Here is a 24,033-nt window from a genome sequence, read left to right as displayed (position 1 = left end):
AAAAATGGGATATGCCACTATAAAGTCCATCTCATGTATTTTTATCATATTATAGTTTTAATATTACAGTAGCCAACCAAATTAATTACTAAATTTTGTTTTATGAGTTACAACTCCCAGCACTAACAAAAATTAATTTAAAACTCAATTATAAAATAAATTATATGATGCACATGATTTTCAAATCAAAATCAAAAAATATTTTTTAAAACGGTAACCATCAAAATATATATTTTAACCTTTTCTTTTTCACTCGAAAATAATACCAATTCATTGTTCAAAAAAAAAATACCAATTCAATTTAAAGTTATATAAAATCAGATATATAATATTTTCGGCCAAAAGAATCATTATATTATTATGAAAAAATTAAAATAGCATGTTAGATTTTTTCTTTCTTTCATATTTGTTTTTCGGTTCATGTTTAGAGTTTGTGGTTAGAGATAACAAAATTCGAACCATCTGATGGATTTTGAATTGATCCGCTTCGAACGAAGTGAATTTTTTCTTTTGAAAAGTAGATGTAGGGCGAAGTGAGGTGAAATTTTTTTTGGACAGTAGGTATGAAGCCAGTCTAGTAGTTGCTTACCGCACCCCACTCTTTAATATGAAATATCATTTTATTTTTGTATATATAATTATCAAAAGAGTAAAAATGGAATAATGTTTTCTAGAAAAATCTATATGTTTTATGTTTAAATATTTTGTTGAAGAATTATATTTAAATATTTAATTGCCTTTAGTCTGCCTTAGTGGCACATTTCTTTTTGGTATTTACTATGCGCTATTTGATTTGGTTTTGTTGTTTTAACTTTATGGAAAACGAGTTGACTAGTTTGAGTATTGTTGATGGGGGAAGAGGAGGTTTGGGAGGTTAATGTAGGAGAAGGTGGGATAGATTTGAGTTACGGGTTATGTTTGATGAGTGTTTCCTTACTACTAGTATGGTGTAGTTTTAGGCGATGATAGCAACTTTAGTGAATATGTGGCATCCATTAGATAGAATTTCCATTATTGATATGGAGGAGAAATGATTTCTATTTTATTTTTCTTTGAAGTGGATATAGATCGTGTGGTGGACGAAGCATCGCGGACTTTCAATAACCATCTGTTAGTGTTTCATCGGTTATTGGAAAGGGAGGATCCCCTACAAGTGCCTTTGTTCAATGCATATATTTGGGTACAAATTCATGATTTGTCGCATGGGTTGATGTTGGAGGTGATGATCACTTAGTTTGGTAATTTTGTTGGTTATTTTATGGTTTATAATATGAAACCTGTAGCAAAAGGTGAAAACAAGTATATGCAGATTCGGGTTAAACTTGATATTCGAGTGCCATTGAAGAGAAGGAAGAAAATTGTCTTGTCAAATTTAGAACATGTTTATGCCAACTTCAAGTATGAGAAATTGTCTCTTTTTTGCTTTATTTGTGGATGTTTGAGGCATGGTGAAAACTTTTTTCCGGTTAAATTATTTATGGAAAAATTGAAATTCTTATGGCATGGATATTTCCCTCAAGGCCGTTGGTAAGAAAGCTTTCTCAAGAACTAGTGTATGGCTTCGAGAGGAAGGTAAGGAGGGGTTGACAAAATTTTTGGGATTAGGGAGGAGATCATGGAGTAATAATGGGAGTAAGCAAAATTCAAATGATTTGGATGGGATTTCTTTTAATTTCTACATAAATATAGAATGATATTTGCATCAAGATTATTTGGAAGGAAATCTTTGAAGACCCATGAGTTGGCCTGATATAGAATTAATGGGCTGTGAGCATGAGGACAATCCAATTTATGTTGCTGATGGGAAGAAACGAGCTCAAGTTATAAATTTTAGCTTATCAGGATTGACAATGAATGATTTAAGTGGGAAGGGTAACGAGCTGGCCAAGGCTCATACTTAGGTAGACCGACTGAACCGTTGAATCAAGTCAACCGAGCACAATGAAAATTTTAAGTTGGAAAGTTCGTGGACTGAAGAATATATTCCATTCATAGACTTCAGTACTTTTTGAATGAGTACAGTCCCCAAATAGTTTTTTTAAATTGAAACTACGATAGATTCTAAAAAGATGGAAGGTTTTCGTAAAATGTGTGGTTTTTGTAATGGAATTGATGTTTTTACTACTGGATCTCGTAGGGGCTATTTTTAGGGTGGAAATCGGGATGTGATGTAGTTTTACTTAGTTTCTCAAACTCACATTGATGTTAAATTCGTTGATATGTATGATGGTTCTTGTTTGAGATTGACTAGATTTTATGGTACCCCAAATGTAGAAGAAGGTGTGACAAGTTTGAGTTATGGGTTATATTTGATGAGTGTTTCCTTACTACTAGTGTGGAGTAGTTTTAGGTGATGATAGCAACTTTAGTGAATCTCTGGCATCTATTATGTGGAATCTTCATTATTGATATTTGATATGTGTCAAAAGTAATATATTTTAATCCCATTCTTAATGAGTTTTTGGGTGATTAATCAATGCAAAATGGTGAATTTTATGCTCCTAATCCTTTAAATTCATGTTTCTATACTTAGGAGAGCATTTGGGAGCAAAATGAGCAATAACTTAGCAAAAATCAGACAATTGGAGCAGATTTCAGGAGCCACACGGGCTGGGCCTTCCTATACGGGCTAGACATACTACCGTGTGAACCATATGGGCTGACACATGGCCATGTGCCAGACCGTGTGGATTTTTGATTCGTACTCCAGACATGCGAAAAAATGTAATTTTTAGGTTTTTCAGGCATTTTAAGACCTATAAATACCAAATATAAGAATAGGAAAAAGAAGGCCAGAGAATATTGAAGAAAACAACTCGAAAAACGCCATTGAAGCCAACTCTAAAGTAGATTTCCACAAAGATTGAAGATCTCCTTTTGATTTCTTTAAAATTTATTATGAGTTTTTCTTTTTCTTGTGGTTATACTGACTTTGAGATGTTTTTATTTACGATTATGAACTAATTTTCTAAATACCTAGAGGAGATAAACCCTGTGATGAATTCTGTCTTTTGATTTTTGTTTTACGCAATAAATACTTGAATCTTATTCTCAGTTGTGTGTGTTTAATTCTTGATTTGATATTTCTAAATTATTAATTCATGTTTGATATGTTTAATTCAAAAGAGGAATAAACCCTGTTTAAGAGTAGATTTAGCATAATTGAGTGGAGTTGCATGTAATCCTAGAAATCGGACGACATAAATCTACTAGATCAGAGTCAAATTGTAACATCCCAAACCTAGCCTGGAAGTTTAAGCCAAACTTGGATGAGTTACACAAACGCATTGAAAACTGATTTATTTTAGGAAATTTAACTTTGAAAACCAGAAATTTGTTTTTGTCAGTTTAGGTGATTTTATAGTTTCATGTTAGAAATTGACTGATATGGATGAGATTATCAAAGGGAATGCAAGGCAAATCCAAAGACAATTTACAAACCCAAAAGATCAATTCACAATTATTACAGTGCAAGACAATTTGAGCTTAAGTATGTCGTCTGATCCTAAATCTGATATTTTCCTAAATAGATGAAGGTAAGACAAAGGGTGAGTTACCAATCACCGCGTATAACCAGACTTAATACAAATAAGCAGAGCATACTATATAAATCATAGTAACACAAAAAACTTAAGAGCAGTTGTATAACTAGTACGGACAAATCTAGAGCACCACAGAGATTTGATCAAAGGTGATACAATAGTACAAAGCAAAAACAAAATAGAGAAAAACAAAATAAATCACATAGTACAGAATCAAATAGAGCAGAACATAACCAAATAGTACAGAGTAGAGCAAAATTGAACAGAACAGAACGGAGCAGAGTAGAACGGAATAGAGCAGAACAGAGCATGTATATTTATGCAGATGTAATATTTTCAAACATATCAGAATGCATCTTTATCAGAAATATTCTACCCAAACTCCGCTACAGACCAAGATAGAGTTCTCTCTCGAACTCATCCATCCAAAGCACACCAACAAAGTCATCTCAGGTTTCCTGGCAACGATGGCCCGCCATCCCGGGTTGCCGGGCAATGATGGCTTATCAATATGCAGTTAAACTATCAATCAAATATATATGGTCAAGCCACTAAATACGCAGATCATTAACTACTAGTACAGAATCTTCCTCCTTTAAACATCAACCCAAATCCCATGCACCAAGTCATGATATGCATATTCAAAATCAAAGTAATGAGCATGTAAGACATGCTATCTTTCAATAACAGGATTAGTAAATATGAGAATCCATGTTTTGTAAAATAGACTTATCAACCATAATAGACCATATCAGATTTGTCATGAAGTCACGTACATGGTTATAAATCAGAGTCAGTAACAATCAATCTAACATATTTATATATTGCATATTCTCCATCAACAGAATAATGCTGAGGCATTCCAACAAATTTAATAAAATACAGATTGTACCTGGATAATTTACACACATCAGACAGTAGCACATTACGTTTTGACATCTCTTATTCACTTATATTCACATATAGCAAATATACGTATAAATCACAAATAGTTCATCGTCAAACTATCAGATAGTTTTCATATAATCAAATTCAGATCATAAATACATTGTGAAGGTCAGTGCTCATGTTGGGCAACACTCACGACCTCAAAAATAATATTCGAATCTTATTCATATGCCACACGGCCTGGACACACACCCATGTCCTTGCCCGTGTGGCTCATACGGCCTGGGCACACGCCCATGTCCCTGGCTGTGTGGCATTGACAGCCTCATTTTTCGACAACTAAAAATGCAAAAAAAGAGGGGTTTTGGTATCCATCTGATACGAACTCAATGCAGGAGCAATAATGATGAATTCTTGTCCCTAAACAATAAGCAATTGCCCAACAAAATGATTAATTCGCAGTCAAATAGCTAAAAACTAACATTCTAAAATCACAGTTACATCGAAAAACTTTCGACACTAAAACTTTAAATTGATTTACCGGCCAGCAAATTAACTAGAAGGAGAAGTTAGACCCCGTACAGAATCGGTGTAACGCACATAACAAAAGAAAGGTCGCTTGAAAATAAGAAACCAAAATGAATAAAGTGAAAGATGAAAATAAAATGACGGAAAATGTTACAGAAAAGAAAGAACAAAATGAAAATAAATGCACCAGAGGTTTCTAGAAGGTTTTAATTAACCAATCAAAACTAACTACCTTATAACTAGATTCAAAATTAAAACATTCCCTATTGCTTTCACCGGGATTTAAACACAAGACCAAAGATTACACAGAAGCTTAACCATTGAACTAGCAAGCTCATTCTTGACATCAATTAACTAAATTTAATTTATAAGCCAAACATACAAGGGTAAGGGTTTAAGCAAAATAACAAAAAATTCCAGAAATAAGATTCAAAGCCATAATCTCATAGACATACCCAGAACACTTAACCACTGAACCAAATCAATTTACTTGTCAAAATTTCTAAAATCTAAACTCATAATCGAGGGATGACCACTCTTGGTTTCAAAACCCTATTTCTTCTAACTCAATTTTTTAGATGTTACACTAATATAATAGGGGAACTCATAGATCGAGTTAATATGATAATATGGATTTTAATTAGAAAAAAATTTCAATTAATCAACCTAGAGTCAATTGCTCTTAGTCTTGAAGAGAGATATTAGCACATATCAAGCTATTAAGTGAATAAATTATTTAATTCAGATTGATAATGACAGATGCAGTATAGGTGGATTCTTTCTTGGTATTGTTTCGCTTCTTGGTTATTATTCGATTATTTTCCTAAATTATTCTTTGTCGAGTTCTTAGTTAATTAATATAGTTAATTTTAGTTTAATTCAATCACTTTGATTTGTCGGTTAAATAATAGAAAAATGGTAATTATTAATACTTTTAGTCCTCGTAGGAACGATATCCTTACTCACTGTAGCTATACTATTTATCGAGAGATGCACTTGCCTTTATCGTATTTTTAGTTGGTTTTGTGGACATCAATATTAGGGGAGAAATGATTTCTATTTTATTTTTATTTGAAGTGGGTTAGATCGTGTGGTGGATAGAGCATCGTGGACTTTCAATAACCATCTGTTAATGTTTCATCGGTTATTGGAAAGGGAGGATCCGCTACAAGTGCCTTTGTTTAATACAGATTTTTGGTACAGATTCATGATTTACTGCATGGGTTGATGCCAGAGGTGATGATAACTCAGTTTGGTAATTTTATTGATTATTTCATGGCTTATGATACGTAACCTGTAGCAAAATATGAGAATAAATATATATGAATTTGGGTTAAACTTGATATTCAAGTGCCATTGAAGAGAATGAAGAAATTTGTCTTGTCAAATTTAGAACATGTTTATGCCAATTTCAGGTATGATAAATTATCTCCTTTTTGCTTCATTTATGGATGTTTGGGGCATGGTGAGAACTTTCGTCCAGTCAAATTATTCTTGGAAAGAATGAAATCCCTATGGCATGGGATATTTCCCTCAAGACCGTTGGTAAGAAAGGTTTCTCGAGAACCAGTGTATGGCTTTGGGAGGAAGGTAATGAAGGGTCGACAAAATTTTTGGGATTATGAAGGAGATCATGGAGTGATAAATGGAGCAATAAGAATTCAAATCTTTTGGATGGGATTTTTTTTTTAATTTTGGCATAAATATAGAAGGAAATTTGTATTAAGATTATTTGGAAGGAAATCTTGGAAGACCTATGAATAGGCCTGATATAGAATTAAAGGCTATGAGGATGAGGACAATCCAATTTATATTACTGATGAGAAGAAACGAGCTTGAGTTGTAAATTTGAGCTTATCAAGATTGACAATGAATGATCTAAGTGGGAAGGGTAACGAGCAAGCCAAGGCTCATACTTGGGTAGATGATTGGATCTATGAATCAGGTCAACCGAGTACAATAAAAATTTTAAGTTGAAAATTCATGGACTGAAGAATATATTATCCATTCATAGACTTCAGTACTTTTTGAAGGAGTACAGTCCCCAAATAGTTTTTTTTGAATTGAAACTAAGATAGATTCTAAAAGGATGGAAGGTGTTCGTAAAACGTGTGGTTTTTGTAATAGAATTGATGTTTTTATTACTGGATATCGTGGGGGCTATTTTTAGGATGGAAATCGATATGTGATCTAGTTTTATATAGTTTATCGAGCTCACATTGATGTTAAAGTTATTGATATGTATGATGGTTCTTGTTTGAGATTGACTGGATTTTATAGTACTCCAAAGAAAAGGTTACGTGCACAATCTTGGAATCTTTTTAAACAGTTGGATCTATAAGGTCAATTACCTTGGTTGGTAGTGGGCAATTTTAACAAAATAATTTTCTCATAAAAAATAGGGTATGCATGTGTAGGAGGAGTATAGGATGCGTACTTTTCATAAGATGTTGGATAATTGTAATTTGTTAGATTTAGGGTATAAAAGAGCTTGGTACACTTGGGAACACGATAATTTTATGAATAATAATACTCATGAACATCTTGATCGTGGGGTTACAAACTCTTATCGGTTGAATCTAAATTCTAATTATTTTTATCGACATCTCTCACATTCTATCTCAGACATTTGTTTGATGTTGATTACGGCTGATGAGACCATTTGGGTCATATTCTTAATGGGTTCCAATTTGAAGCCTGTTGGCTACTTGATGAATGATGTGAAGAAGAAGTTAAAATACTGTGGGAGAATAGTACAAGATATGTCCCAAAGCAGCTTTTGATGGTGGGTGAAGGACTAATAGGTAGGGCTTAAAAGTTGAGGCTTCATAGGAAAGGAAAGCAAGACATTTAGTTAACCAAATGAAGGAACTATTGAATATGATGCCTAATGATAATGTTTTAACTGATCTTACTTATAACAAGCTGGCTCTTAATATTGAAGTTGATGAAGATGAGTTTTACTATAAACAAATGGCTAGAGCAAATTGGTTGAAGCAAGGAGATTGGAACACAATTTTTCCATCGGTTCATATCCCAAAGGCAACATTTAAACAAAATCCATAGCTTATGATTGATGAGGGGAGAAACCATGACAGATGAGACGAGTATGTTGAATGTTACGGTAAATTATTTTTTAATCTTTTTTTTCTAGTTCTGGTAAGGGTAGAGTTTATTGCATTTATTTTGGTGTTTCAAATTGTATCTATGATGATATGAATAATTTTCTAACGAGTGCTTATAATATGGAGGAAGTAGTGACAACAGTAAATAGTATGACTCCTTTGAAAGCTTTAAGAGATGGTTTTTCGGCCTTATTTTTTTAAAGATTTTAGCAAATTGTTGGCGAAAAGGTTGGGAAGTTTTGTATTGATATAGTCAATCAAGAATCTTTTGTTGAAGGTATAAATCGCACAAATATATTATATATTCTAAAGATTCTGAATCATACTGATATGACCCATTTTGGACCCATTAGCTTATATATGATTATCTATAAAGTTATCTCTAAAGTGCTAGTTAACAGGTTTCAACGAGAGATTGGTTGTTGTATTGACAAGGCTCAAAGTACTTTTACACCTAGTATACTTATAACAGACAACACTCTTTTGGTTTTTGAGATTTTTCATACTTTTAGAAAAAAGTATATTGGAAAGAAAGGGTCATTTTCTCTAAAACCCAATATGAGTAAGGCTTATGATTAAGTGGAATGAAATTTCTTGAAGATGGTTCAAATGAGATTTCATACCGATTGGATTTTTTTTTTATAGTGGATTGCATTAGCACAATTTCCTATACTATAGTTTGAATGGGAAACGTAAAGAGGTTTTTGGACCGTTGAGGAGATTTCGTTAGGGCAATCCTCTGAGTCCCTATCTATTTTTCACTTGTAGTGAAAGTTTCTTAATGCTTTTAAAGGTAACAAAGCAAGAGGGTGATTTAAAAGGAGTTAGTATTTGTCGATGTGCTCCGGAGGTCACTTATTTATTTTTTGCGGATGGTAACATGATTTTTGGAAAAGTTTTTATTCAAGGTGGGTAGACTATTCATTCAATCATTAATCAATGTGAATAAAGTTTAGGCTAATTAGTTAATTTTGACAAATCCATCATTTATTTCAGTCCTAATGTTACTGCTATTATTTGAGACTCGATGTCCCACATACTAGGTGATCAGTATACTTCGATCTTAGAGAAATACTTGGGGTTACCAATCATGGTGGAGAGGAAAAAGAAAGAATTATTCCAAATTTTGAAGGATCGTATACGAAGCAAAATAAATAGTTAGAGCGTTCATGTATTATCTTAGGGGGCAAGGAAGTTTTTATAAAGTTCATTTTACAAGTGATCCTTACTTATTCTATGTCTTCTTTTCTCCCAAGTACATTTTGTAAGGAGTTGAAAGGTGTTATCGATTATTTTTTGTGGCAAAAAGCTTACAGTAGGTGAGGGATTCATTGGTGCAAATGGTCAAATATTTGTAAGTTAAAATAAAATGGTAGCTTGAGTTTTCGTGATTTGGGTAAATTCAATATTTTCCTCTTAGCCAAACAAGGATGAAGATTAATGTTAAATATGATGACATTTGCTAGTGTTTAAAGTCTTAAGTATTACGCTTCTAGTGATTTTTTTAATTCACAGTTAGGTACTTACCCCTCCTATACTTGGAAAAGTATTTGGGTGTCAAAGATTTTGTTGGTATTAAGGCTCTATTGGAAGGTAGAATCAAGGCAAAATATCTCTATTTGGATGGACAATTGGCTTTTGGGATCGACTGATTGCAAAATATGATATATAAAGGTTAGTGGTAGTGTTTACATGGTGTTTAATCTTATTGTTCACGAAAATAGGACTGGAAAAGCAAATCTCATCAATCACTTGTTTCATAATATTGATACAGAAAGAATTTTGAGTGTTCCACTTGCAAGATCAATTCAAGAGGATATGTTGATTTGGAAGGTTGAAAATACTAGCGAATATATAGTGAGTAATGGTTCTAAGTTCCTACTCGATTATTTTATGGCCCCTAATGACTCTACCGAATACAAGTCTTCTTATAAAAAAATTATGGTAGGTACAATTTCCTAGCAAAAATAAAATTACAAATTGGAGGTTTTTTCAAATTTTTGTGCCCACTTTTGAGAACTTGTACAATAAGAGGATTGTAGCCTTACCAAATTGCCCATATTGTAGGATATGTTAGGAATCAACGTTACATGCTATATTTGAATGTGAATTAACTAGGCAGGTATGGAGACTTTTGGGAATTTATTGGCTTGCATCGAACAATACAAACAATCTTAAAGATTTAATGGTCCATTTTTTTAATAATTCTCATTATGAAGTTTAACATACGATTGTGGTAACCTTTTGGAGCATATGGCATTGTCGTAACAAATTGGTTCATGAGAATAAATCAATTATTGCTATTGATTTTTAAGTAGAATATAGTATTTTGTAAAGGAATTAAAAATGCTAAATGGTAACATACCTTCCCAATCTTGTTGGTTGCATAGGCATTGGTCCCCCACTCAGCTATGTTTGTTAAATTTAACTTTGATGCGAGGTTTAAAGACAGTTTAAAACCATCACGATCATGTATCGTTATCCGGAACAATGATGATTTAATATTAGGGTCGACAGTAATGGTGACCAAGAGCATACCTAAAGCTTTTTCAACTGAAGCCTTTTCAACTAAAGCCCTTGCTTGCATCCAAACCATTTAGTTTGTTGAGGACATAGGTTTCCAATCGGTGGAGATTGAAGGAGATGCAAGCACGATTATTAGAAGACTCATAGATACCCAAATGGGCTGATTGATTATTAGCAGTTATATTGTTGATGGGAAGCAAACTGCAGTTCGTTTTGGTGCTTGTCGGTTCAAATTTTGCAGTAGGATCAATAACCTTGTGGCACATTAGCTGGCCACCAAAGGCTTCGATTTCAACGAGAATAGATACTAGGTGGAAGAGTTGCCGAATTTCACTAAGGTTGAGATAAAAAACGATCGCTAGTGGGTAGATCCACTTGACTAAAGTTAGGATACTCAAGGTTTTCTCACTACTTTATTTTCTTTTTGGAAAGATGTGTTTATGGTTCCCTTTGGTTTTATTTAGTTTATTAAATGAGGGCCATTCATTTGGCTGGTTGTATTTTTAGGAGAGAGTGTTTTAGTTATTTACTATGGGTTGTAGTTCTTGAGGTGGCTTTCTCTCTTTTCAATAAAGGCCAATTTTTATTCAAAAAAATATCTACTTGCCTTTAAAAAGATTGATAATATTAAAGATAAGTAGTAAAAAAATTAAATTGAAGTAAAACGAGATGGGGTTGGTAACATCCATAGAGGTGATAGTGGATTTTTAAGACTATACATCCATAGTGGAGTAAAGCGAGTGATGGAGTAGAGCGTGCCAATTGTGGATTGGTGTTGGATTTAGCAACATCTGCTTGATGGATTTTTTTATATCCTCCATATTTGTTTTACAGTTCATGTCCGGTGTTCATGGCTAGGGATAACAAAACTCAATCCACCTAATATATTTCAAATAGATCCACATTGAAAGGAGTGGATTTTTCTTTTAAAAAGTAGATGTAGGGAAAGACAGGGTGAGTTTATTTTTGTACAATGGGTATGGAGCGGTTATGGTAATTGTTTGTCCCGTCCTGCTTCACGACATGAAATTATACCATTTTATGCTTGTATATTTAGTTATTAAGAAGGGTAAAAATGTAACAATTTGTTCTAGAAAAAATCCATATTTTTATATTTAAGTATTTTATTGAAGAATATTTTTGGGTAAAATGATGATTTGAACCCAAACTATTCCTGAAAAATATGAATACTCAGCCAATAGGCCACAACTTGATGTTCTTTATTGAAGAATTATATTTAAATATCTACTTGCATTTAAAAAGATTAGTAATATTAAATATAAATAGTAAAGATTAAATTGAAGTGAAGCGATGTGGGGTGAGTGGGAACAAATGTATTGCTTCATGTAGGTGATAGTATTTTTAAAATTATATATCTATAATGGAGCGGGTTGGGCAATGGAGCAGAACGTGCCAACTATAGTGGTGGTGGACTTAGCAACATCTCCTATGCTCTTGCCTCATTTTTTTTCCATCCATATTTGTGGCTTCTCCATTTAATAATAACGTCTTCAAAATTTCAATTCTCTCATTGAAAATGTAATTTATTTTACCATTACACTGAATACTAATATTAAAATTTTTTAACCTTTAACTATATAAAAAAATCAATAACTTACTTAAAAACTTGCTATTTAAAAAAATAACTTACTTGCCTTGTAAAAAACCAAGTTGAAAATCTCAACTAAGAGGCCAATCATGTGTTTACACAAACAGCATATCTAATTAATTAATAATCAACAACACATGCAGGATTTTTTTTTTCACAAAAATTGAAAAAATAATGAATAAAAGAAAACTTTTTGTTTCGAACTCACGGAATTTGTTGGCTTAATAATTAGTAGTATATTTTGTATAAGTTATTTAAATGGTGACTGTAAAGAAAAAAATTAAAATAAGTTGACAGTATAAGATTAAAACACAAAAAGAAGAACTTGAATGTTAAGATCCGTGAAGAACCCAACGCCTACAAAAAGAAGGTGTGAGATTGCTCGTGAGACTTCCTTTTCATTCGAACCTAAATAAATAGATCGGATCACATGCACACCCCATTTCAATTTATTTTAATTAATAATATTGTAATACTTATACTTAGCCAATCACGTTACTGCAGTAATATACTGATTTTATTTTTTATTTTTAAACTTCACTAAATTCATAAAATAATCAAGTTTAAGCTATCTGTCAAATTATTTTATGTATTCTACTTTTAACTACAAATATAATGTTATATAAATTCATTTCATTTTAAAAATAAAATCACTCATATATTTTTAAAAATAAAATTAACCATGAAAGGGCGGCGGTAATAAAAAGAAAGTTCAATCATAATTCATAATAATTATAATTATAATCACAATAATATCAATTAGTAGGTTAGTTATGTATAATGAATGATTTTTTTTCCAGAGAAAAGGAAATTAATAATTAATTTTTTAAAATTTTGTTTAAATTAGTTTATTTATTTTTTATTATTTTTGCCCATCAATTAGTTTATATTTTTTATTTTTATTTAAGTAAATGAATTTAAACTGTTTTCCAAAGGAGGGAGAGTTAAAGTTGTTAGCTGTTACGTGTCTTACCAACTTACGATTACTCGCGTACGTCCAGATTCACATGAAACCAGCGTCAAAACCACGTGATATCCTATGAAATTATCACTCAACAAATAAGACAGTTCAAATTCGATTTTGCATTTTAAAAATTTCCATTTTTACCGTATTCTAACACTATTATTTGTGTTAATCAGTCCCCGGCGATCACGTTTCCATTTTAAAAATAATTTTACTGTAAATTTAAAGTTCCTTTCTTATTTCCTTCAACACAGTCTTGATTTTGATCGTTTTTCGCTCCCATCGAAAGCGAAGATTTTAAGCTGAAAAAAGAAGAGAGGAAAATTGTGGCAATTTGTTGGTGAGAAAGTCGAAGATTCACGTGGGTAAAGCTCCATAAACAGTGAAACATTGGATTTTCTTTTTTGTTTTTGTTTTCTCAAGCTCTCTCTTCGAATTTACTCGTCTCTTTGAAACTGTCCGTTTTTTTTTTGGTTCAATAAAATCGCAAATTATTTGCTAATTTAGAGAAGAAAATTGAACGGAGCTGAAACAAGGATGATTTGTTGCTGCATGATGTTGATTCTCCAAAACGATTCGGTAAGTTGTAATTTTGTTTTCATTCGCATGTTTGTTTGCTGAGATAATGAGAGGAAAAGAAAGAAAAGGAGTTAACAATTGTGAATCTTTTTAGTAGTGAGCTGCTGTTTTGATTCAATGAAATTGCAAAGCAGTTATAATTAAAAAAAAAAAGAAGATTAATTATATTTAGAAATGCTGTCTTTGTTCATTTTTTTTTCAATTGAATTTGATTTTTTAAAGAAAAGTTTGGTCGCTGAGAAAGCGAAGGAATGAAAAGAAAGCATATATTATTTCTTTTCTTTTTCAGTTAGAAAAATCATTGATAACTGAGTTCCATAACTGAAAAGAGTTCTAAATTCTTCTCCTTTCTTCAATTCTTCGTATTTCCTACTTTAAAAAAAAATGAAAGAAAATATTTCTATATAATTGAAGTTAATGATTTTCTTTTCCTCAATTTCACCTTCAACTGTCCAAGACAACAGTCAACCACAAGAACAGAACATAAAGAATGAAAAATGGGAAAAAAAATTGAGATTTGCAGAATAATAGGTTACTTTTAACTGTTTGCTTATTATAATGCAGAGTGCTTAAGGATTTTAAGATTAGAAAGTTCTTGAAATGGACAGTTCAGAGGCATAAAAATTTTCGAAGATTTACATTGTTGAAGGAGAGCTTAAATCTGAAGCCTTGGACTACAACTGTTTCAGTTAGAAGGAATTGGTTGTTTAATAAAATTTGATTTAAAAAGAGGTCAATATGGTGGCTCCGCAGTTAGCTGCTGTCTTTACTAAGTTGCAGACACTATCTACTTCAGACCATGCGTCTGTGGTCTCCATGAACATATTTGTAGCGCTTCTTTGTGCTTGCATTGTGATTGGTCATCTTTTGGAGGAGAATAGATGGATGAACGAATCAATTACTGCCCTTATCATTGTGAGTTTCTCTCTTAACATCTGTTGACGTGGATTTTGTCATTCATGGACAATTCAGCTAAGTTTTGATTGCTTGGTTTTGTATGTTTTTCTTGTCTGATGTCTTCGATTTAAATTACTTTTATTGGCAGGGTGTTTTTACTGGGGTCATTATTTTGTTGACAAGTGGGGGTAAAAGCTCTCATCTTTTAGTCTTCAGTGAAGATCTGTTCTTTATCTATCTTCTGCCCCCTATTATATTCAATGCTGGGTAAGTTTGTTATCTTTCATTTTCATTTTAATTTATCTTGTGAAAGGAAAATATGAAGATAATTTATTATACCTTGTAAAAGGTAAAATAGATGGACATATAATACTTGTCAAATGTGAAGCTTTGTTTTGTTTAAATACCCATTCCCGAGTCTCTATTCTGGCTTGAACTTGAGTGCATTGAGAATTCCCCAATGTTTTCATTGCTGTAAACAGAGGAACATAGATGTCTTTTCTACGTTAAGGTTTGATGTTTTATTTAAATTTTCTTTAGAGTAATAATGATGGCTGCATTTAGTTAATATTTTGCTTTCCTAAAGCCTTTCTGATCTCTGCTTTCTCTGCCAGGTTTCAGGTGAAAAAGAAGCAATTTTTCCGTAACTTTATCACCATCATGCTGTTTGGGGCTGTTGGTACACTAATATCTTGTACAATTATCTCTTTAGGTATTTCCAACGACCTTATGGAGACAATATACAGTAGTGCAGATGCATTGTATTTTATTTTCTTACCATTGGCAGTGTTAGGAGTCGGCTTAATTTGTTGATGTATGTCTTTGTATTGCCAAGACTAATTTTTCCGGTTGTAACAGGTGTAATTAACTTCTTCAAGGAAATGGACATTGGCTCCTTAGACATTGGAGATTTTCTAGGTATTAGCCCTTATTTTTCCCTTATTTTCCAAAATGACTTTGTGAATGTTTTGGTGTCTTACTATTGTTTCCTTTGACTTTCAGCAATTGGTGCAATATTTGCTGCGACAGATTCTGTTTGCACACTGCAGGTATGCATAAATTGAAATTATAGTATCTTTTTTCTAAACGGGAACAACTAGTATACCAACTTGCTAAAATGGAACTGTTCCTGATGATGCAGGTGCTTAATCAGGATGAGACTCCATTACTCTACAGTTTGGTTTTCGGAGAGGGTGTTGTAAATGATGCAACATCTGTGGTGCTTTTCAATGCAATCCAGAGTTTTGACCTCGTTAATACCAGTCCTAGAATTCTTCTGGAGTTTATTGGCAGCTTTTTGTATTTATTTTTAGCAAGCACTATGCTGGGAGTGATTGTAAGTGTCTTTTCGTACAAACCTGATTCATTCTGTGAACACTGTGCTTCCACCAAGGTGTGATATTTTTCTTTTCATTTCAGGTTGGGTTGGTTAGTGCTTACATCATCAAAAAGTTGTACTTTGGAAGGTATTTTCAATGCTTTCTGGGTTTTCATATCAACTCGCTTTTCCATAATTGTCGTCTATACATTAAACAACCTTGAAATACTTATAAAAGAATCTCTTCCTGTGCCACGCTATGAAGGGTTACACAAAAGTAGTGTCATTTGTCATTTTGAAAATTTTACTTAACCGAGGACCTTAACTGAACATAATTTTATTATTTTTGAAGTTCTGAACTAATTATTGAATCTACTTGATTTTAATATGATTCAGGCACTCAACAGATCGTGAATTTGCTCTTATGATGCTTATGGCATACCTTTCGTATATCATGGCTGAAGTAAGACTCTTGTTAGCAATAATATGGCAGTTTCTTCCAGCCCCTCCTTTTTTCTGATACAACTTTCTAAATTTGATGGTTATTTGCATACTACATAACTCTAATGTTGCCTCGCTTGCAGCTGTTCTATTTGAGTGGCATTCTTACAGTATTCTTTTGTGGGATTGTGATGTCACATTATACCTGGCACAATGTTACTGAGAGTTCAAGAGTAACTACAAAGTATGTTTCTTCCAGTGTTATTTTAGGGCAATAGAGGTCATGCATCATTGATATTAGGAGGCAAAAAATTCCCTATTTTAACTCTTTATGTGCCTCAATTGATTCAGTTCTTTTGTTTATACTCAGGCATGCCTTTGCTACCTTGTCATTTGTTGCTGAGACTTTTCTCTTTCTTTATGTCGGGATGGATGCTTTGGACATGGAGAAGTGGAGATTTGTCAGTGATAGGTATGGTCTTTGCACCTGTACCTGCAAGGAAGTACTCTTTGACATGATTTTGGTAAATTGTAAATTAATGAGTCATATGTGTCTTGACTATCTGATAAATATATAGTTTAGATTTTCTCTTCCATTTCCCTTTTCTTCGATGCAACTTGTACAAGATAACTTCCATTTACCGATGAGCTGGTGTTTTTCATTGTGTTTGATCTCCATTTTGTAGCCCTGGAACGTCAGTTGCTGTTAGTGCTGTGCTGATGGGTCTTGTTATGGTTGGAAGAGCGGCTTTTGTGTTTCCCCTGTCATTTTTATCCAACTTGGCAAAGAAATCAACTAGTGAGAAAATCAGCTTCAGGGAACAAGTACGTGTTCTTGGTGTTTAACTTTTTGCTTTCAAATCAATTGATGATATTTGACATTACTTCTCTCTGTATTTCTTTATTTAGATTATAATATGGTGGGCTGGGCTCATGAGAGGCGCTGTATCTATGGCACTTGCATATAATCAGGTAAAGGCTTACTGTTATTTCAGTTATAAGGGAAGCTTATTATTATTATAGATCTAGAGCTTTGATGTGTTAATGTTGGCCAGAAAATTATGAGGAAATAGAAATATATGCATGTTTGAAATAAGTAAGCATTTTTTTTTTATTACAAGTCAATACATTCAGGCTTATTTAAGTTGGCTAGAAGATCATAAAGAAATTCAAATATATGCATGTTTGAAAATAAGTTCAAACTGATATCATCTGATATACTTTCACGTAATGCATAAATGCAGTTTACAAGGGGGGGCCATACTCAGTTGCGAGGAAATGCAATTATGATTACAAGCACCATAACCATTGTTCTATTCAGCACTGTGGTAAGATGTCTCCTGCCTTCAATTTTAGCTGTGCTTAGATTTGATGGTTTCTTTCAAATGTTTAGCATTTTATCCTTATTTTTCTTTTCTTTAATTTACTTTTTGAGATGTTGAAGCCTTTGCTTCAGCATTAATGCTTCAAGTATCATTGGTTATTTGAGCTTTTGTCGCATAAGCTGTTGATTCATAGAAAGTTCTAATTGTATGAGAATGGTTATTGTTAAGATGTAGATCCTAGTTTTTGTGGACCTGACGATTTGTGTTATTTACTATGTCGGCATCATCTTTAAGATGTTATATATTTTTATAAAATGTAGTAAGTTAATGATTGTGTTATATAAAAGTTTTGACATATTTATGCTTTTGTGTTGTGTTTTCGAGTAAAAACAGTTTGTTTTTGCATCTCTTTGCTAGTCTCTGTTCTCTTATGTTGTAATCATAACAGTTTCTTGGGAGTTTTACTAAATCTCTTATACTTCTTGTGGTTGTGCTCAGGTTTTTGGTTTAATGACTAAACCTCTAATAAGGTTCTTGCTGCCTCATCCCAAACCAACAGCCAGCATGCTCTCAGACCAATCTACTCCAAAATCAATGGAGGCACCATTTCTCGGAAGCGGCCAGGACTCTTTTGATGATAGTTTAATTGGAGTTCATCGACCAAACAGCATTCGTGCACTTCTTACAACTCCAGCACACACTGTTCATTACTATTGGCGAAAGTTTGATAATGCCTTCATGCGCCCTATGTTTGGTGGCCGGGGTTTTGTGCCCTTCGTTCCTGGCTCCCCAACAGAAAGGAGTGAACCTAATCTGCCTCAATGGCAATGAGGTGGTTGAACAAGATCTCTACAAAAATGTACATGTAATATAACAATGCAGTCGGTTGCAAAAAACATGCTTCTGGCGAGAAGCCAGTGCGGTATGCTTTGTATGTTTCATGTATAGGCTATATTTTGTTGGTTTTCAAGTTTCCTCAAGAGGTTCTTGTTTATTCTCCCCGAAACTACCTTCGCACCTGATGCTATCTTTCCATTTGACATTTACGAATATTTATGATCTGGGTGAAGCTTAGGGGTAGGTGTGCCATTCTATTTTGTACGTATACGAGTATTTATTTTGTGTTTATATCAGTGTGTTTAGTTTTTATTTTTATTGAATTCTGATCGTTATTTTTATTCATAAGTTAAAAAATAGAGGATTTTATTTTATTTTTAACTAGCTTGTTACCTCTCATAATATGTAAAAAATAATATTTTTTAGAATTTGAAAACTAATGATCGCGAAATTGATTTGATTCTATATGTGATATTCAGTTCATTTCTAGAAAATGGAATAATGCGCATTAATTTTAATTTTTGAAAAGATGCATATCATACATATATATGATATTTCACATATTCATTGTTCAAATCAAATAATTAATTACTTTTCCTTTATGATAATAAATATGATCAGTTTTAACTCTAATAAAGGATATGTTTTTAGGGATAGTATACAAAATAGATCGAAAACCTAACTATTTATATATATATACACATGTTTTTGTTCATTCAACATTCAAAATCATATAATCATTTTCTCTTATTTTCTAAGAAAGGCTTCCTTTGTTTTTTTTAAAAAAAAAACCGGTTCAGTAAATTAAATTATCTGAGGGGCATTTTGGTTGTAAAAGTTTAAATGAAAATAATATTTTATATGTATAAACTTCTAATCTATGGGTTACCTCATATGTTCTTTTTCCTTTTCGCCAACCAGCTAACCACAAACGTTCACAAAACAAATTTTTTGCTTTATATTAGCCATCCCTATAAAATATTGTGCACACTTGCTATGTTGAGAAAAATAACTACAATCTTCTCTTAACTATTAACAAACCCACTGCATTATTGTTGCGGGATCACGCCATCACATGAAGTATAGTTTTGTCACTGCTGCATTTGGTACCCCATAAACATACTTCCAATTGCTACCATACACACAAATAGGAGAGGAAATCCCACTTGAACTCTTCTTACATCACTCTTTTTCCTCAACAGCGCCTGCATAGATATGGACTTTTACTGTAAATATTTTTAAACATCTTTCATCTAAACTCAAAACATTGTTTTGGTAAAGAAATAGCCCCTCTTAAAATGGATTTACCTAATAGGTAAAAGGTAGAAGGATTATTAGATGGTCAAAAACAATAACTGGCCTACTCTAAGTGAGAAAAAAGAAGACGTCTGAGGACACACATTCTGACCATTCATCATTAACAGGTCAAAAGCTAAAAAGCCTAGAAAATCACCCGCAAAAGTGGCATCACATTTATTGACTTTATGAGATTGAACACTTGATCTCAGATATATATAACAAGAATCTACGAGAAGATGAATGCACAGGAGAATAACTTACCAGTTCCTCTTGTAAGGTCTTCCTCTCTTGAACAGTTAACCTCCTCTCCTCTGTCAGTTTTGAAATGGTTGCTTCAGCCTGAAACGGAAATGACTACTAGTGTTATTGAAAACGGATTCGAATTAAATGACAGCAAAACATAACATGACCTTTTTTTAACCGTCATTATCAAGCCTTGTTAACTTACCTTGCCTAGCTTTGATTCAAGGTCACTTAATTTTGATTTCATTTCCTCCATATCTTTGGCAAACTTAAGATCCTCATCAGTCTTCAATGTTTTCACCTTGTAATCCTTCACAGGCTTCAATTCCTCGGTCTCTAGAATATCCTCCATTGGCTTTGATTCCTCATCTTTCACCGGCTTTAACTCCTTGCTATTGAAAGAATTATTCTTTGGCTTCAGTTCAGTGTCTTTTATTATATTTAAATTGTCACCAAAAATATCATTCATTGGCTTCAGCTCTGCATCCGTCTTTGGCTTCAGTTCAGTGTCTTTTATTATATTTAAATTGTCACCAAATATATCATTCATGGGCTTCAGCTCTGCATCCTTCTTTGGTTTTAATTTCTCCTCATATAACATATCTTTCCTTGAATTCCACTCTGCATCCTTTGTTGGCTTCAAATCCTCAGTATTTCTCATCTTTGATTCCTCAATCGTCACAACCTGACACAGAGCTTAAATGTATAAGCTTCATTAATATACTTGAAGTTTGTTTTTAAATCTCATATTCAAACAAAAAATTCCTTTCAGATTATAAAGAATACTAATCATATAAGTTAAGAGTTGAAGTAAATCGAATTTTAAGGGCTACAAAAATAGATGACGTTGATCTAACCGTTGGAAGTGTTGCAAAAGTCTCAACTCTATCATAATCCATTCCCTGATTCATTGTCCCATTAATTGGTGATAGCACTGGCGAATCAGAAGGGCTGACAAGGGCAACCTTAAGCTTGTTCTCTTCAATATGTCTTCCACTGTCCTTGACAAACTGTCAAGCACACAATGAGCGAAAGCCACTGACTAATTAATATTATCAAATAAAGCACAAGGAGGGCAGAAAATCACTTACTGTGGCAGATGTAATGTCTTCATCAGTTGTTCCTACTGGGACAACTGTGCTTTGGATTAAGAACTTATCTCTACATATCATATCAGGAGGGGCTTCCTCCTGAGCTTGCATGGTAACTAAACGAAAAAAGAACAATGGTGAGAATATATATAGTATAGGACAGGGTAGAAATTTGACAAAGAACATCATATGAGAAATTCAGGATTGTATTTTATATGTAAGTAGCATCGTGGGACATCAAATGGCAGATTGTCCTAAAGGTGAAGATTATCAGATTATCATTCGTCAAAAGTGTTTAATATTCTTTACTTTTTGTTGCCTCACAGGATTTGCAATCTCAGCAAATTAATCATGAATTATCAAACTGAAAAGCAACTGGCTGATACAGACGAAATGCCCAGGCATTTAAAGCACATGAAAAGCTGAAAAAGTAAACCCTTATCAAATCCCAATCTTTGCCTTTCTCAGACGGCAAAATAATTGGAAAACATCTAGGGTCCCTCAGCCAAGTGACCCCATAACTTGTAATGATAACTTGATCTTAATATACTTATATCATTAGTCGTGAGCCATTATTAGATTAAAAGCCACTTAAGCTTTCACATTCATTTGTTACGTGCACATAGCATGAATCATAAAATAAATTAAGTACAGAAACTCCTTACCTGTAAAACCACAAGCTGATTTTGGCATAATGATGCCAACATTAGGCCGTACACAGTATTTCTTCGGAGATGTAGTTTTAACCTGTACAGATATCTTTGCTTCAATTACATTGGAATCCAGCATTCTAAAATATTCTATCCCACGAAATAAACCTTTCAAATTTCAATTTTTTTTTAAAGGATAAGAGCTCAGACCTTGAAAGCAACATATTGGTTAGTTTTATTTGTAAGCGTAATCGAGCAGGAGCTTTGCTTCTTCAATATAACTAACAAACAAAAAATAAATTTAAATCAGAAATAAATAAATATCGGAGATAAAGAAATTATGAATATATTAACCCCTCCAGTTTTTTCACCACAAACCCACAAAAATAAACATAAATGCTACAAAAAAGAAATGAAGCCTTAATTCTTTTTAGCATCTTTTTCACAATAAGGTTGCAGAATGAGGGCGGAAAAATATTAAAATCATTAATATTCAGATCTAATATGCTAGATTCAAAGAATAAGCACAAATTTTGCTTACTACCATATTTTAATATTTTATTTTTCAGAAAAAGAAGCGTTAAAACAAACAGGTTTAAACAACTCCTTGTTTCATCCGCGTATTTAGTGACCAAACAAAGAAAATAATTCTAAATAACAGATAATATTTTCTTATAATAGAAAAGATTAAAGAATGAAAAGTTACTTTATCTAATTTATTATAAAAATACTTTACGCAGCAAAAACAGAAGGGGCAATCAAGTAATTATGTACTCACATTCGAATTTAAGTTCCTTTGGCTCAATCTCCAAAAGTTGCGTGTTCATTTTCCTTCCTCACTTAGTCACCAAACCTTAATCTGCGCATAGTAATTATCAAACTAATCAGCAATATGATCCAAATGAAATGATGAGGCTTTCTTTTTCATTTTGCAAAATATCCGAATTTAGAATAAATATGAAGGTATAATTTTAAAAAGAAGAAGAAGGTGAAGTCGACACTAAATCGAGTTGTGACGCGCTTTGACTCGGATCAGACTCAAAACAACTCTGTTTGGATTCAAAATAAGAGATGATTCGGGTTCGAGGAGACGAAGTTTTGAAATCAAAGTAGAAAAAAAAGAGCAGAATATGTTTTAAAATTCTCAAAGCAAAATCGCAATAATGACTCGCTTCAACTCGGATCATTTTCCTTTTGATTCAGAACAACAACAACAAAATACATCACTAAGATCTCAAAGTTAAGCAGCGAAAAATTTGAGCTCAGACAAACTCAGTACTGACTCGAGTTTCAACTCAAGAGAAACGAGAATAACGTCATGGCACCGACATCTTATCATCTTCTTTTAAATACGATTATCAAAGCTCGCCAAAAAAACCAGTCAAACAACATCGTTTTCCAGGTCTCGAGTTTCCACAGAGCATGAAATTCAGAGCAAAAAGAAAAGACTAGAGAAGAAAACGACAACGTTTTTGTGGAAATCGGAAGTGGGAAAGCTTACCGGTATCAGCGAAGGAATCTGTGGCAAAGAGAAAAGAGAGAGAGGAAGGGGAAAGGGAGAGAAACGGAGAGCGGATTTATAGCGTGAAAGTGAAGAATTTAAATAGAATATAAAATTCTAGAATAAAAATATAATAATAATAAAAATAAAGAAAACAAAGCGGATAGTCCCAGAAATTGCCTGAGAGAGAGAGAGAGAGAGAGAGAGAGAGAGAGAGTTGTTTGGGGTTTGGTGGTGGGAGAGGTGAAATGGGGAGTGGCGAAGAAAAAAAAAAAGCTATGAAGTTGGGAAGTGAAAGACAAGCATAAAAAGGTAGCAAAGCTTTTAAATAGAAAACCAAAAGGCTGGAGCGTTAGTTGTACCCGCCGTTTCCTTCACTAACCCACTCCGTTTTGTTTTACTTCTTGCCTTTTGGGCCTTGCCTCGGTTTAACCTTCGATTTCCTTTCCTTATCATTTTCCTACTTTATATTGTTATTTTATTGTGTGAAATTTCTAATTTTTTTTATAATTTTTTTCTAAAATATATTTAAATTTTTGGGATTTAGACATTGTTGTAAATAAAGTTGTTAAAATCGAACTGACTAATTAGAATAAAGACTGTTTAATATATACCGACAATACATAAATATAGAGCAAAAGAAAAAAAAATAATTGACTTTGTTGAGCCA

At 32.9% G+C, this 24,033-nt stretch overlaps 2 protein-coding genes across 4 annotated transcripts; one reads left to right on the top strand and one right to left on the bottom strand.

Annotated features, from left to right (window-relative positions):
- The first annotated feature begins 13,284 nt into the window (after positions 1-13,284).
- Positions 13,285-18,899, top strand: LOC107891968 (sodium/hydrogen exchanger 2-like). 3 transcript variants are annotated; one of them, XM_016816911.2, is made up of 16 exons: positions 13,285-13,547; positions 13,690-13,761; positions 14,326-14,676; positions 14,807-14,925; positions 15,273-15,370; positions 15,517-15,576; positions 15,661-15,707; positions 15,800-15,994; positions 16,078-16,124; positions 16,373-16,439; positions 16,561-16,661; positions 16,788-16,889; positions 17,104-17,242; positions 17,327-17,389; positions 17,662-17,745; positions 18,241-18,897. In XM_016816911.2, the coding sequence occupies exons 3-16, from the start codon at positions 14,500-14,502 to the stop codon at positions 18,571-18,573; spliced, it is 1,632 nt and encodes a 543-aa protein (XP_016672400.2). In that variant the 5' UTR covers positions 13,285-13,547; positions 13,690-13,761; positions 14,326-14,499; the 3' UTR covers positions 18,574-18,897. The 3 variants fall into 3 exon arrangements, with proteins under 3 accessions (XP_016672400.2, XP_016672410.2, NP_001313722.1); XM_016816921.2 differs by having other exon boundaries at positions 13,323-13,543; NM_001326793.2 differs by having other exon boundaries at positions 13,350-13,761; positions 18,241-18,899.
- A 614-nt stretch (positions 18,900-19,513) lies between these two features.
- On the bottom strand, positions 19,514-23,658 carry LOC107891989 (vesicle-associated protein 2-2). Its single transcript, XM_016816943.2, has 9 exons — positions 23,364-23,658; positions 22,641-22,721; positions 22,073-22,143; positions 21,878-21,959; positions 21,213-21,328; positions 20,979-21,131; positions 20,327-20,806; positions 20,140-20,217; positions 19,514-19,784 (listed from the first exon to the last, which is right to left on the bottom strand). Exons 2-9 carry the CDS (start codon positions 22,687-22,689, stop codon positions 19,671-19,673), a joined length of 1,143 nt encoding a protein of 380 aa, XP_016672432.2. The 5' UTR covers positions 22,690-22,721; positions 23,364-23,658; the 3' UTR covers positions 19,514-19,670.
- Between the last annotated feature and the right edge of the window lie 375 nt (positions 23,659-24,033).

Source organism: Gossypium hirsutum, chromosome A11 (assembly GCF_007990345.1).
Source record: "Gossypium hirsutum isolate 1008001.06 chromosome A11, Gossypium_hirsutum_v2.1, whole genome shotgun sequence".
Classification (NCBI taxonomy): domain Eukaryota; kingdom Viridiplantae; phylum Streptophyta; class Magnoliopsida; order Malvales; family Malvaceae; genus Gossypium; species Gossypium hirsutum.
This window is presented reverse-complemented; position numbering and strand designations above follow the sequence as displayed.

Excerpts from the sequence above, each read along its gene's own strand:
- LOC107891968 (NM_001326793.2), top strand. The coding sequence starts at position 14,500 with ATGGTGGCTCCGCAGTTAGCTGCTGTCTTTACTAAGTTGCAGACACTA. Across the intron at positions 15,577-15,660 it reads AGACATTGGAGATTTTCTAG|CAATTGGTGCAATATTTGCT; the intron begins GTATTAGCCCTT and ends TTTGACTTTCAG. Across the intron at positions 15,708-15,799 it reads ATTCTGTTTGCACACTGCAG|GTGCTTAATCAGGATGAGAC; the intron begins GTATGCATAAAT and ends CTGATGATGCAG.
- LOC107891989 (XM_016816943.2), bottom strand. The coding sequence starts at position 22,689 with ATGAACACGCAACTTTTGGAGATTGAGCCAAAGGAACTTAAATTCGAA. Across the intron at positions 21,329-21,877 it reads ATCAGCTTGTGGTTTTACAG|TTACCATGCAAGCTCAGGAG; the intron begins GTAAGGAGTTTC and ends TTTTTCGTTTAG. Across the intron at positions 21,132-21,212 it reads AAGACATTACATCTGCCACA|TTTGTCAAGGACAGTGGAAG; the intron begins GTAAGTGATTTT and ends TGTGCTTGACAG.